This window comes from Oenanthe melanoleuca, chromosome 21 (assembly GCF_029582105.1).
Source record: "Oenanthe melanoleuca isolate GR-GAL-2019-014 chromosome 21, OMel1.0, whole genome shotgun sequence".
Classification (NCBI taxonomy): domain Eukaryota; kingdom Metazoa; phylum Chordata; class Aves; order Passeriformes; family Muscicapidae; genus Oenanthe; species Oenanthe melanoleuca.
Genome location: NC_079354.1, coordinates 5,708,929 through 5,719,944, shown reverse-complemented (window position 1 = coordinate 5,719,944; position 11,016 = coordinate 5,708,929). Strand labels below are relative to the sequence as shown.

General features: G+C 46.8%; 2 protein-coding genes and 1 long non-coding RNA gene across 3 annotated transcripts in view; 2 read left to right on the top strand and 1 right to left on the bottom strand.

Annotated features, from left to right (window-relative positions):
• The first annotated feature begins 5 nt into the window (after positions 1–5).
• CPTP (ceramide-1-phosphate transfer protein) lies at positions 6–3,794 on the top strand. Its single transcript, XM_056508289.1, has 2 exons — positions 6–144; positions 3,282–3,794. The coding sequence occupies exons 1-2, from the start codon at positions 26–28 to the stop codon at positions 3,778–3,780; spliced, it is 618 nt and encodes a 205-aa protein (XP_056364264.1). The 5' UTR covers positions 6–25; the 3' UTR covers positions 3,781–3,794.
• A 7-nt stretch (positions 3,795–3,801) lies between these two features.
• LOC130261753 (uncharacterized) lies at positions 3,802–6,761 on the bottom strand. Its single transcript, XR_008842020.1, has 2 exons — positions 4,643–6,761; positions 3,802–4,558 (listed from the first exon to the last, which is right to left on the bottom strand). It is a non-coding gene; the product is annotated as an uncharacterized LOC130261753 (long non-coding RNA).
• Positions 6,762–9,867: 3,106 nt separating this feature from the next.
• Positions 9,868–11,016, top strand: part of TAS1R3 (taste 1 receptor member 3) — a 147,089-nt gene continuing 145,940 nt past the window's right edge. The window contains exon 1 of the mRNA XM_056508275.1: positions 9,868–10,201. Within this exon, the coding sequence (XP_056364250.1) occupies positions 9,935–10,201 (267 nt within the window). The 5' untranslated portion in view covers positions 9,868–9,934. The remainder of the gene's footprint in view (positions 10,202–11,016) is intronic.

Below are 11,016 nucleotides of genomic sequence, written 5' to 3'. Positions count from 1 at the left end.
AAGAAGAGGCGGCGGCGATGCAGCGATGGCGGCGCCCGCCGCGTTCAGCCTGAGGGAGGTTCTGGACGCGTTCCGCGGGTGCGTGACGGAGCAGCAGGAGGTGCTGCTGGAGCCGTACCTGAGCGGCTGGCGGGGCCTCATCCGGTGAGCCAGCGGGGGTTCCCTCCCGGGGACAGGACAGCCATGGCCTCGCACCGGCACGGGGGGTGTGAGGGACAAACCCCGGTCACCTTCCAGAGACCCGTCACACGGAGCTTTAGGCCGCGGCTGGTTGTGCGTTGTTGTATTTTTAGGAGTTTAACCGTTTCCACGAGCTGTGGCCCTTCCCAGGAGAAGGAAAGAATGATTTAAAAGTAGCTGGTGGGGTAGAGAGGGGAATGGAATCACTCTGAAATGGAGATTTTGGGAATGGATTGACTCCGACAGGACAGGGTTGGGTGGGATTTTGGGAATGGATCCACTGACACAAGGCAGGGTTGGGTGGGATTTTGGGAATGGATTCACTAATACAGGGCAGGGTTGGGTGGGAATTTGGGAATGGATTCGCTCTGACAGGGCAGGTTTGGGTGGGAATTTGGGAATGGATTCACTGACACAGGGCAGGGTTGGGTGGGAATTTGGGAATGGATTGACTCCGACAGGGCAGGGTTGGGTGGGAATTTGGGAATGGATTCACTGGCACGGGGCTGGGTTGGGTGGGAATTTGGGAATGGATTCACTGACACGGGGCAGGGTTGGGTGGGATTTTGGGAATGGATTCACTAATACGGGGCAGGTTTGGATGGGAATTTGGGAATGGATTCACTAATACAGGGCAGGGTTGGGTGGGATTTTGGGAATGGATTCACTAATACAGGGCAGGTTTGGATGGGAATTTGGGAATGGATTCACTGACACAAGGCAGGGTTGGGTGGGAATTTGGGAATGGATTCACTGGCACGGGGCTGGGTTGGGTGGGAATTTGGGAATGGATTCACTGACACGGGGCAGGGTTGGGTGGGATTTTGGGAATGGATTCACTAATACGGGGCAGGTTTGGATGGGAATTTGGGAATGGATTCACTGACACAAGGCAGGGTTGGGTGGGAATTTGGGAATGGATTCACTGACACGGGGCTGGGTTAGGTGGGAATTTGGGAATGGATTCACTAATACAGGGCAGGTTTGGATGGGAATTTGGGAATGGATTCACTGGCACAGGGCAGGGTTGGGTGGGATTTTGGGAATGGATTGACTCCGACAGGACAGGGTTGGGTGGGAATTTGGGAATGGATTCACTGGCACAGGGCTGGGTTGGATGGGAATTTGGGAATGGATTCACTGACACGGGGCAGGGTTGGGTGGGATTTTGGGAATGGATTCACTGACACGGGGCTGGGTTGGGTGGGAATTTGGGAATGGATTCACTGACACGGGGCAGGGTTGGGTGGGATTTTGGGAATGGATTCACTGACACGGGGCTGGGTTGGGTGGGAATTTGGGAATGGATTCACTAATACAGGGCAGGGTTGGGTGGAAATTTGGGAATGGATTCACTAATACAGGGCAGGGTTGGGTGGGATTTTGGGAATGGATTCACTAATACAGGGCAGGGTTGGATGGGAATTTGGGAATGGATTCACTGGCACGGGGCAGGGTTGAGTGGGAATTTGGGAATGGATTCACTGGCACAGGGCAGGGTTAGTTGATGATGGTTTTTGGGGTTCTGTTTTCATCCCTCAGGTGGTTTTTTTGGGCTTCCCTTTTCACCCTCAGACAGTTTTTGGGGATTCTCTTTTCACCCCTGAGGTGGTTTGGGGTTCTCTTTTCACCTCTCAGATGGTTTTTGGGGTTCTCTTTTCACCCCTCAGATGATTTTTAGGGTTCTCTTTTCACCCCTCAGATGATTTTTAGGGTTCTCTTTTCACCTCTCAGATGATTTTTAGGGTTCTCTTTTCACCTCTCAGATGATTTTTAGGGTTCTCTTTTTACCTCTCAGATGATTTTTAGGGTTCTCTTTTCACCTCTCAGATGATTCTTAGGGTTCTCTTTTCACCTCTCAGATGGTTTTTAGGGGTTCCCTTTTTGCCCCTCAGATGGTTTTTGGGGTTCTCTTTTCACCCTCAGATGGTTTCTGGGGATTCTTTTTTCACCTCTGGGGTGGTTTGGGACTTGTCTTTTCACCCTCAGATGGTTTTTAGGGTTCTCTTTTTGCCTCTCAGATAGTTTTACATTTTCTTTTCACCCCTGGGGTGGTTTGGGGATTCTCTTTTCACCCTCAGAGGATTTTTAGGGATTCTCTTTCACCTCTCAGATGATTTTTAGGGTTCTCTTTTCACGTCTCAGATGGTTTTTGGGGTTCTCTTTTCACCCTCAAATGGTTTCTGGGGATTCTTTTTTCACCCCTGGGGTGGTTTGGGGGTTCCCTTTTCACCTCTCAGATGGTTTTTAGGGGTTCCCTTTTCACCTCTCAGATGGTTTTTGGGGTTCTCTTTTCACCCTCAGATGATTTTTAGGGTTCTCTTTTCACCTCTCAGATGGTTTTTGGGGTTCTCTTTTCACCCTCAGATGGTTTTTGGGTACTCTTTTCACCTCTCAGATGTTTTTACATTCTCTTTTCACCTCTGGGGTGGTTTGGGGATTCTCTTTTCACCCTCAGATAGTTTCTGGGTTCTCTTTTCACCCTCAGATGGTTTTATAGTCTCTTTTCACCCCTGGGGTGGTTTGGGGATTCTCTTTTCACCTCTCAGATGGTTTTTGGGGATTCTCTTTTCACCCTCAGATGGTTTTTAGGGTTCTCTTTTCACCTCTCAGATGTTTTTACATTCTCTTTTCACCTCTGGGGTGGTTTGGGGATTCTCTTTTCACCCTCAGATAGTTTCTGGGTTCTCTTTTCACCCTCAGATGGTTTTATAGTCTCTTTTCACCCCTGGGGTGGTTTGGGGATTCTCTTTTCACATCTCAGATGGTTTTTGGGGATTCTCTTTTTACCCTCAGAGGATTTTTGGGGATTCTCTTTTCACCTCTCAGATGGTTTTTGGGGATTCTCTTTTCACCTCTCAGATGATTTTTAGGGTTCTCTTTTCACATCTCAGATGGTTTTTGGGGTTCTCTTTTCACCCTCAGAGGATTTTTGGGGATTCTCTTTTCACATCTCAGATGGTTTTTGGGGTTCTCTTTACACCCTCAGATGGTTTTTGGGGTTCTGTTTTCACCCTCAGATGGTTTCTGGGGTTCTCTTTTCACCTCTTTCCAGTCTCTCTCCCCTTTCATCCACTTCTCCACTCCCCTCCTTTCCGCAGCTTCCTGCAGAGCCTGGGCGCCGTCTTCTCCTTCATCTGCAAGGACGCGGCGGCCAAGGTGTCGCTGCTGGAGGAGCTGCGGAGCCGGCAGGGCGTGCGCTCGGTGCAGGCGCTGGTGCGGGCGGAGCTGGCGGCGGGGCGGGCGGCGCTGCGGGCGCAGCCGGGCTCGGGCTGCCGGACGCTGCTGCGGCTGCACCGCGCCCTGCGCTGGCTGCAGCTCTTCCTGCAGGGGCTGCTCTCGGGGGAGCCGCGCACCTCCGTGCTCTGCACCGACGCCTACAACGCCTCCCTGGCCGAGCACCACCCCTGGCTGATCCGCAAGGCCGCCACCGTGGCGTTCTGCGCGCTGCCCTCCCGCGACGCCTTCCTGAGCACCATGAACGTGGGCACGAACCAGGAGGCGGAGGCGGTGCTGGGGGAGGCCATCCCCTACATCAGCCAGGTCTACAGCATCACCCAGGAGCTCTTCGAGCGCCACCAGCTGCTCGACCTGCCCTGACAACCCCATTTCTGCACAAGCACAGCTCTCTGCCTTCTGCCTCCCTTGTTATGTTCAGCCTGGAGCTGAGGAGTTTGGCCAGACTATTCAGGATGCTTCACTTTATAAACGTGGACCGGTTGTTTTGGTTTTTTTTTACATCTGATACTCTCTGTGTAGAGCTCTATTCACATAAGATGAGCTGCTAAGGAATTTTTTTTTTTTTTTTTTTTTTTTTTTTTTTGGTTGAAATGTTTTTTTTATCAAGGCAAACTTCTGTGCATTTACAGCAATAGTTGTGGCAGCACAAATTTGAGCTGTGGTGCCTGAACACATTTCTGTATTGTGGGAGCTCACCTGGCCACTTTGGGTTGTACAAAATCCCACCTGGAGAACTGAATGCACTGGGGGAAAAAAAAAAACAACTCTTTACAGCATCACTCAGGAGCTCAGCCTGCCCTGACAATCCCATTTCTGCACAAGCACAGCTCTCTGCCTTCTGCCATCATTATTTTCAGCCTGGAGCTGAGGAGTTTGGCCAGACTATTCAGGATGCTTCACTTTATAAATGTGGACTGTTGTTTTGGTTTTTTTTTTTACATCTGATACTCTCTGTGTAGAGCTCTATTCACATAAGATGAGCTGCTAAGGATTTTTTTTTCTTTTTTTTTTTTCTTTTTTTTTTTTTTTTGGTTGAAATGTTTTTTTTATCATGCCAAACTTCTGTGCATTTACAGCAATAGTTGTGGCAGCACAAATTTGAGCTGTGGTGCCTGAACACATTTCTGTATTGTGGGAGCTCACCTGGCCACTTTGGGTTGTACAAAAATCCCACCTGGGGGCTTCACCTGGAGAACTGAATGCACTGGGGGAAAAAAAAAACCTCTTAACAGCATCACTCAGGAGCTCAGCCTGCCCTGACAATCCCATTTCTGCACAAGCACAGCTCTCTGCCTTCTCCCATCATTATTTTCAGCCTGGAGCTGAGGAGTTCAGCCAAACTATTCAGGATGCTTCACTTTATAAATGTTGTTTTGGTTTTTTTTTGTATCTGATACTTTGTGTATAGAGCTCTATGATTACAAAAAAAAAAAAAAGTCTGGTTTAGGATGAGCTGCTAAGGGATTTATTATTTGTTTTTTGTTGTTTAAAAGGCTCTGTGGTGTCTGGACACATTTCTATATTTATAGGAGCTCACCTGGTCACTTTGGTTTGTACAAAAATCCCACCTGGGGGGTTTCACCTGGAGAATTGAATCCTGAGGAATGCATTGGGAGGAAAAAAAAAATCTCCTTTCCCTGGCACAGCCTCCTCAAGGTGCTGAAGGAAGAGAAAATGTTCCTGGAGCAGCCAGAGCATCCTCAAATTTGCACTTGGGATTTGTGCAGCACTTTGGAATTTGTGCTGCACAATCCCCTCTGTCCAGCCCAGCCTGGAGCTGTTTGTTTCCAAATTGTGTCTTGTGTGTTTATTTATTTTATTTTTTTTTAAAGAATGTGTCAAATGCCTACAAAAAGGATTTTTCTGCCCCTCTGGGAGGGAAATCCACACTTGTACTGTAAATCACTGTTTTGTGAGGCTCTGGCAGAGCCAGGGGATGTCAGAGGGGTTGGGTGAGATTTTGGGGGAGATTTTGGGGGGCTGGGTGACAGGGAGGGACACAGGGGGATGCTACAGGCTCTGACAGGCTGATTGTTTCTTTTTGGCCTAATGTAACCCTGAAAAATTCAGGGAATCACAATTACCTCATGGAGATGGAGTCATGGACATTAAATTGTGTGAATGATGAGGTTTGGAGGAGTTTCCTTTGTGGGATTTACACTGATGAACTCAGATTTTCACTCCCTGAAAAAATCTGTTTCATTTCACTTTGCAGTGAATGAAATGCTTGAAATTAAATTAAATGATGTGTGCCAAGGAAAAAAAAATGGGTTTAAATCTATTAAAATGATGGTATGAGCACAAAAAAAATATTTTTTTTTCCCTTGTCACACTCGTTCTAACTATTCCTCTTAGGAGATAAATATTAATATTGAAAAGGAACTTTAAAAAATAAGTTTTATAGTTAAAGCTGACTCTTAAATAATCCAGTAAAGGATCATTTAAAAAATGTCAGTATGAACATACCTGGAAATCTCAGCTGTAACTGGTGCTTCCCTGAAGAATTCCTGTGTTTAGGGCTCTGTATCAGTTTTCTGATAAAGTAGAAAATGCAGGAAATTGAATTTTTTATTCAGAGCTGTCCTAAAATCCAGCCCTGGACAGAAAAAAAAATACAGTCATGAAACCTAAATTGCCATGCTGTGAACTTGGATTTAAGTTTTTTTAAGTGAAATTAATGTCTCAGCTCTGTGAGGAGAAAAAAAATAGATCAGCCAGTAACAACTTCCAAAAAAATGATCAGTACAGCTGGGTGGGAGCTCAGCAAACTGTGAGCCAGGAATGGCTTCTCCAGGCAAATTCCTGCCTTGCCCTGAGCAAGATTTGGTTATTTCCATCATGAGGTGACCTCAAATTTTAAAAAATAAATAAATAAAAATGACTGTTGTGTGTTTTACCAGAATCAGAGTGAGACACCTGAGTTTTTATCACCAGAGGAGCCCAAATTTCCACAGCTGTGACAATGAATTTGTAAATCAGTGATGTCAATAATGATGTTATTTATATTTTATTTTTACAATTATTTGTAAAATCAATCTTTAATCACTGAGTAAAGGAAATCAGGATGAGGTTTGCACCCAAGTGCCCTCAGGGGGTATTTGATTATTGCCCACTAAATGAATTTAATGCATTTTACTAAACAAATTGCTCCCCTCTGAGCTGTATTTAGAGGGCTGAGCTGGATTCCCTGCTCTCCTTTCCCCCACAATGAAGGGGCTGTGGCTGTGCCTGAGCTTTGGCTGTGCTGCCTCCCTGAGCCCCTCCTGCCTCTCAGCCCAGTTCAGCAGGAATGGGGATTTCATCCTGGGGGGGCTCTTCCCCTTTGGGAAGGAGACAGTGAACCTGAGAGAGAGGGCAGAGCCCACCCTGCTGCGCTGTGAGAGGTGAGGGGAAGGGGATGGACTGGGGAAAATGGGCTGGGGAAATGGGAAATGGACTGGGGAAATGGGAAATGAACTGGGGAAATGAACTGGGGAAATGGGAAATGAACTGGGGAAAATGGGGAAATGGACTGGGGAAAATGGGAAATGAACTGGGGAAATGAACTGGGGAAATGAACTGGGGAAATGGGAAATGAACTGGGGAAATGAACTGGGGAAATGGGAAATGGACTGGGGAAATGGACTGGGGAAAATGGGGAAATGGGAAATGGACTGGGGAAATGGGAAATGAACTGGGGAAATGAACTGGGAAAAATGGGAAATGAACTGGGGAAATGGGAAATGAACTGGGAAAATGAACTGGGGAAATGGGAAATGAACTGGGGAAAATGGGAAATGAACTGGGGGAATGGGATGGACTGGGGAAATGAACTGGGGAAAATGGGGAAATGAACTGGGGAATGGGAAATGAACTGGGGAAAATGAACTGGGGAAATGGGAAATGAACTGGGGAAATGAACTGGGGAAAATGGGGAAATGAACTGGGGAAATGGGAAATGAACTGGGGAAATGAACTGGGGAAAATGGGAAATGAACTGGGGAAATGAACTGGGGAAATGAACTGGGGAAATGAACTGGGGAAAATGGGGAAATGAACTGGGGAAATGAACTGGGGAAATGGGAAATGAACTGGGGAAAATGGGAAATGGACTGGGGAAATGAACTGGGGAAATGGGAAATGAACTGGGGAAATGAGCTGGGGAAAATGGGAAATGAACTGGGGAAAATGGGAAATGAACTTGGGAAATGAACTGGGGAAATGGGAAATGAACTGGGGAAATGGACTGGGGAAATGGGAAATGAACTGGGGAAAATGGGAAATGAACTGGGGAAATGGACTGGGGAAAATGGGGAAATGAACTGGGGAAATGGGAAATGAACTGGGAAAAATGGGGAAATGAACTGGGGAAATGAACTGGGGAAAATGGGAAATGAACTGGGGAAAATGGGAAATGAACTGGGGAAAATGGGAAATGAACTGGGGAAAATGGGGAAATGAACTGGGGAAATGAACTGGGGAAAATGGGAAATGAACTGGGGAAAATGGGGAAATGAACTGGGGAAAATGGGGAAATGAACTGGGGAAATGGGAAATGAACTGGGGAAATGGGAAATGAACTGGGGAAAATGGGGAAAATGGGGAAATGAACTGGGAAAAATGGGGAAATGAACTGGGGAAAATTGTGAAATGAACTGGGGAAAATGGGAAATGAATTGGGGAAAATGGGGAAATGAACTGGGGAAAATGGGAAAATGAACTGGGGAAATGAACTGGGGAAAATGGGGAAATGAACTGGGAAAATGGGAAATGAACTGGGGAAATGAACTGGGGAAAATGGGAAATGAACTGGGGAAAATGGGAAATGAACTGGGGAAATGAACTGGGGAAAATGGGGAAATGAACTGGGGAAAGGGAAAATGAACTGGAACTGCTGTGAGAGGTGAGAGCAGGGAAAATGGGGAAAAGGAAAAAAAGGGGGGAAAGGAAAAAAGGGGAAATGAATGGTTCTGCTGTGAGAGAGGAAAAAGGGAAAAAGGGAAAATGAACTGGGAAAAATGGGAAAATAAACTGGCAAAAATAGGAAAATAAACTGGAACTGCTGTGAGAGGTGAGAGGGGGAAAAGGGGGGGGAAAAGGGAACTAAAGGGAAAAAAGGGAAAATTAACTGGGAAAAGGGAAAATGAACTGGAACTGCTGTGAGAGGTGAGAGCAGGGAAAATGGGGAAAAGGAAAAAAAGGGAGGAAAGGGGAAAAGGGGAAATGAATGGTTCTGCTGTGAGAGGGGAAAAAGGGGAAGTGAACGGGGGGAAAGGGAAAATGAATGGTTCTGCTGTAAGAGGTGAGAGCAGGGAAAAAGAGAAAAAAGGGGGGTAAAGGGAAAATTAACTGGGTCTGCTGGGAGAGGTAAGAGCAGAAAAAGGGGGAAAAGGGAAAAAAGGGTAAATGAACTGGTTCTGCTGGGAGAGGTGAGAGCAGGGGGAAAAAAAAGGGAAAAATGGGAAAATGAACTAGTTCTGATGTGAGAGGTGAAAGCAGGGAAAAAGGGAAAAAAGGAGAAAAAAATGGGAAAGGGAAAAAAGGGAAAATGAACTGGGAAAAGGGGGAAATGAACTAGTTGTGCTGTGAGAGGTGAGACACTGCTGGGGTACAGAGGAAAAATCCCAGGAAAAATCCTACATTTCAATTACAATCAGCCTGTGAACCGGCACTGCTGGGGCAGGGAACGTGCTCGGTGTGCTGGGTACAGAAAGGAGGAAGATCCCGGGAAATCCCCACACCTCCATCACCTCCTGAACGAGCACTGCGGGAATCTTTGGCTTCGGGGGTGAAGGACACAAAATCTTGACCCTCGCAGCTAAACTGGTCTCTGCTTTTCCTTCTCCTGGGAAGCTCCAGGGATATTTTTGCTGAATTAAATTGGGAAGGTGCTTGCACTCAGAGCAAATATCTCAGCAGTGGGGTGTTCTGCTGGCAGTGCCACGAGTGTCTGGCTTGGCCAACCCAGGAAGGTGACAAGGGGCAGCAGTGCCAGGCTGTCACTGCTGTAATAAATAAGGGGCCTTTTGTTCGCCTGACAGACCTTAGACCTTGAAGGAATATTGCCAAAGACTTGTGAGGCCAGGATGTTAATTCTGACAGACCTTGAGAAAGATATTGCCAGAACTTGTTAATTGTTTTGCTCTGCTCGATAGGCCTTAAAGTAAAAGCCAGAATGTGTTCTGCTTTGCTTGCATAATCACATATTAAGTGCCAAGAAAGGAGTCAGTGGCTGAGGAAGACTACTCACCCTCATCCCCTGACCACCAGAAGGCAGAAAAAGATCCCCTAGCAACTGGAGGAGGAGCACGTAACCCGAAAACTGAACAGCTTAAAAGGAACAAACTAAGGAGGGTGGGGTGCGACAGTTAGTGGAACGAGACTCCTCTGTCGCCCAGCGCTGATTTTGCTTTTGCCTTCTGTAACCAATAAATCTTTTAAATTGTTATTCCATCTTTTATGCGCTCATTTATAACAACCGCTGTCCCCCCCCCTGGCCAGGTTATTCACGGACGGGCTGATCTGGGCTCTGGCCATGAGGTTTGCCATCGACCAGATCAACAACTGCAGCTGGCTGCTGCCGGGCAGGCGGCTGGGCTACGAGATGCTGGACACGTGCCTGGAGCCGCTGGCGGCGCTGCAGCCCAGCCTGCTGTTCCTGAGCCGCGGCGGCAGCGCCCGCATCGCGCTGCGCCGCAACTACAGCGAGTACCGGCCCCGCGTCACCGCCGTCATCGGCCCGCACCGCTCCGACCTCTGCCTGCTCACCGCCAAGCTCTTCAGCTCCTTCCTCATCCCCCAGGTAAAACCTCCCTGTGCTGCCCCTGCTGCTGGCGGGTCAATCAATTATTTTCCTTTCTTTAGCGCCGCGCGTCATTTCAGACCTAAGCGTTGTGGTTTATACAAACCCCAATAGTTTTATGGTCAACACAAATCTTGTATCAATTATCACACTAAAGAATTAAAGAGGTGAGTGACCTGGACTGTTGGAGTGAGTGAGTTAGGGGATTCTCTGAATCCTTCAGGAGGAATCAAGGTGCAGGGATTCAATTAAAGCCTTTGGATGGACTGAAGTATATTAAAATTAAAGCATTTGGATGGATTGAAGTGTATTAAAATTAAAGCCTTTGGATGGATTGAAGTGTATTAAAATTAAAGCCTTTGGATGGATTGAAGTATATTAAGCCACTCACACATAAAGTAGAATTGAGTCAGTAAGTTTTAGTAGGAGCTCTAGTGCTTTTAGTAAGTGAAAGGTCTGGATTCCACCTAATGAAGGTTGAAAACATCCTGATATCTTCAGCAAGAGGCTCCAGGCCCACAGTTGTAGATAGGACTTAGACGTAATAGAGCTATAGCAAGAATATTGCTGACATTTTTTAGATAGAACAAGATAGATTGTATGAGTAGCTTATATGTAACCTGGTGTGCTAAGAAATTAGGATTCTAATAGGTTAAGGAGTGGTGGAGAAACTACAGTTCTAATAGGTTGAGGAGTGGTGATCTGAGCTTCCATCTTAGCTTGTTGGGAAAATCCTATATAAGAGTTGGTATTGGGGAGAGTTGGTGCTTTTAGCTTTTGGTTTTTGCCAGGGCTTTTAGCCATTCCCTTATTGC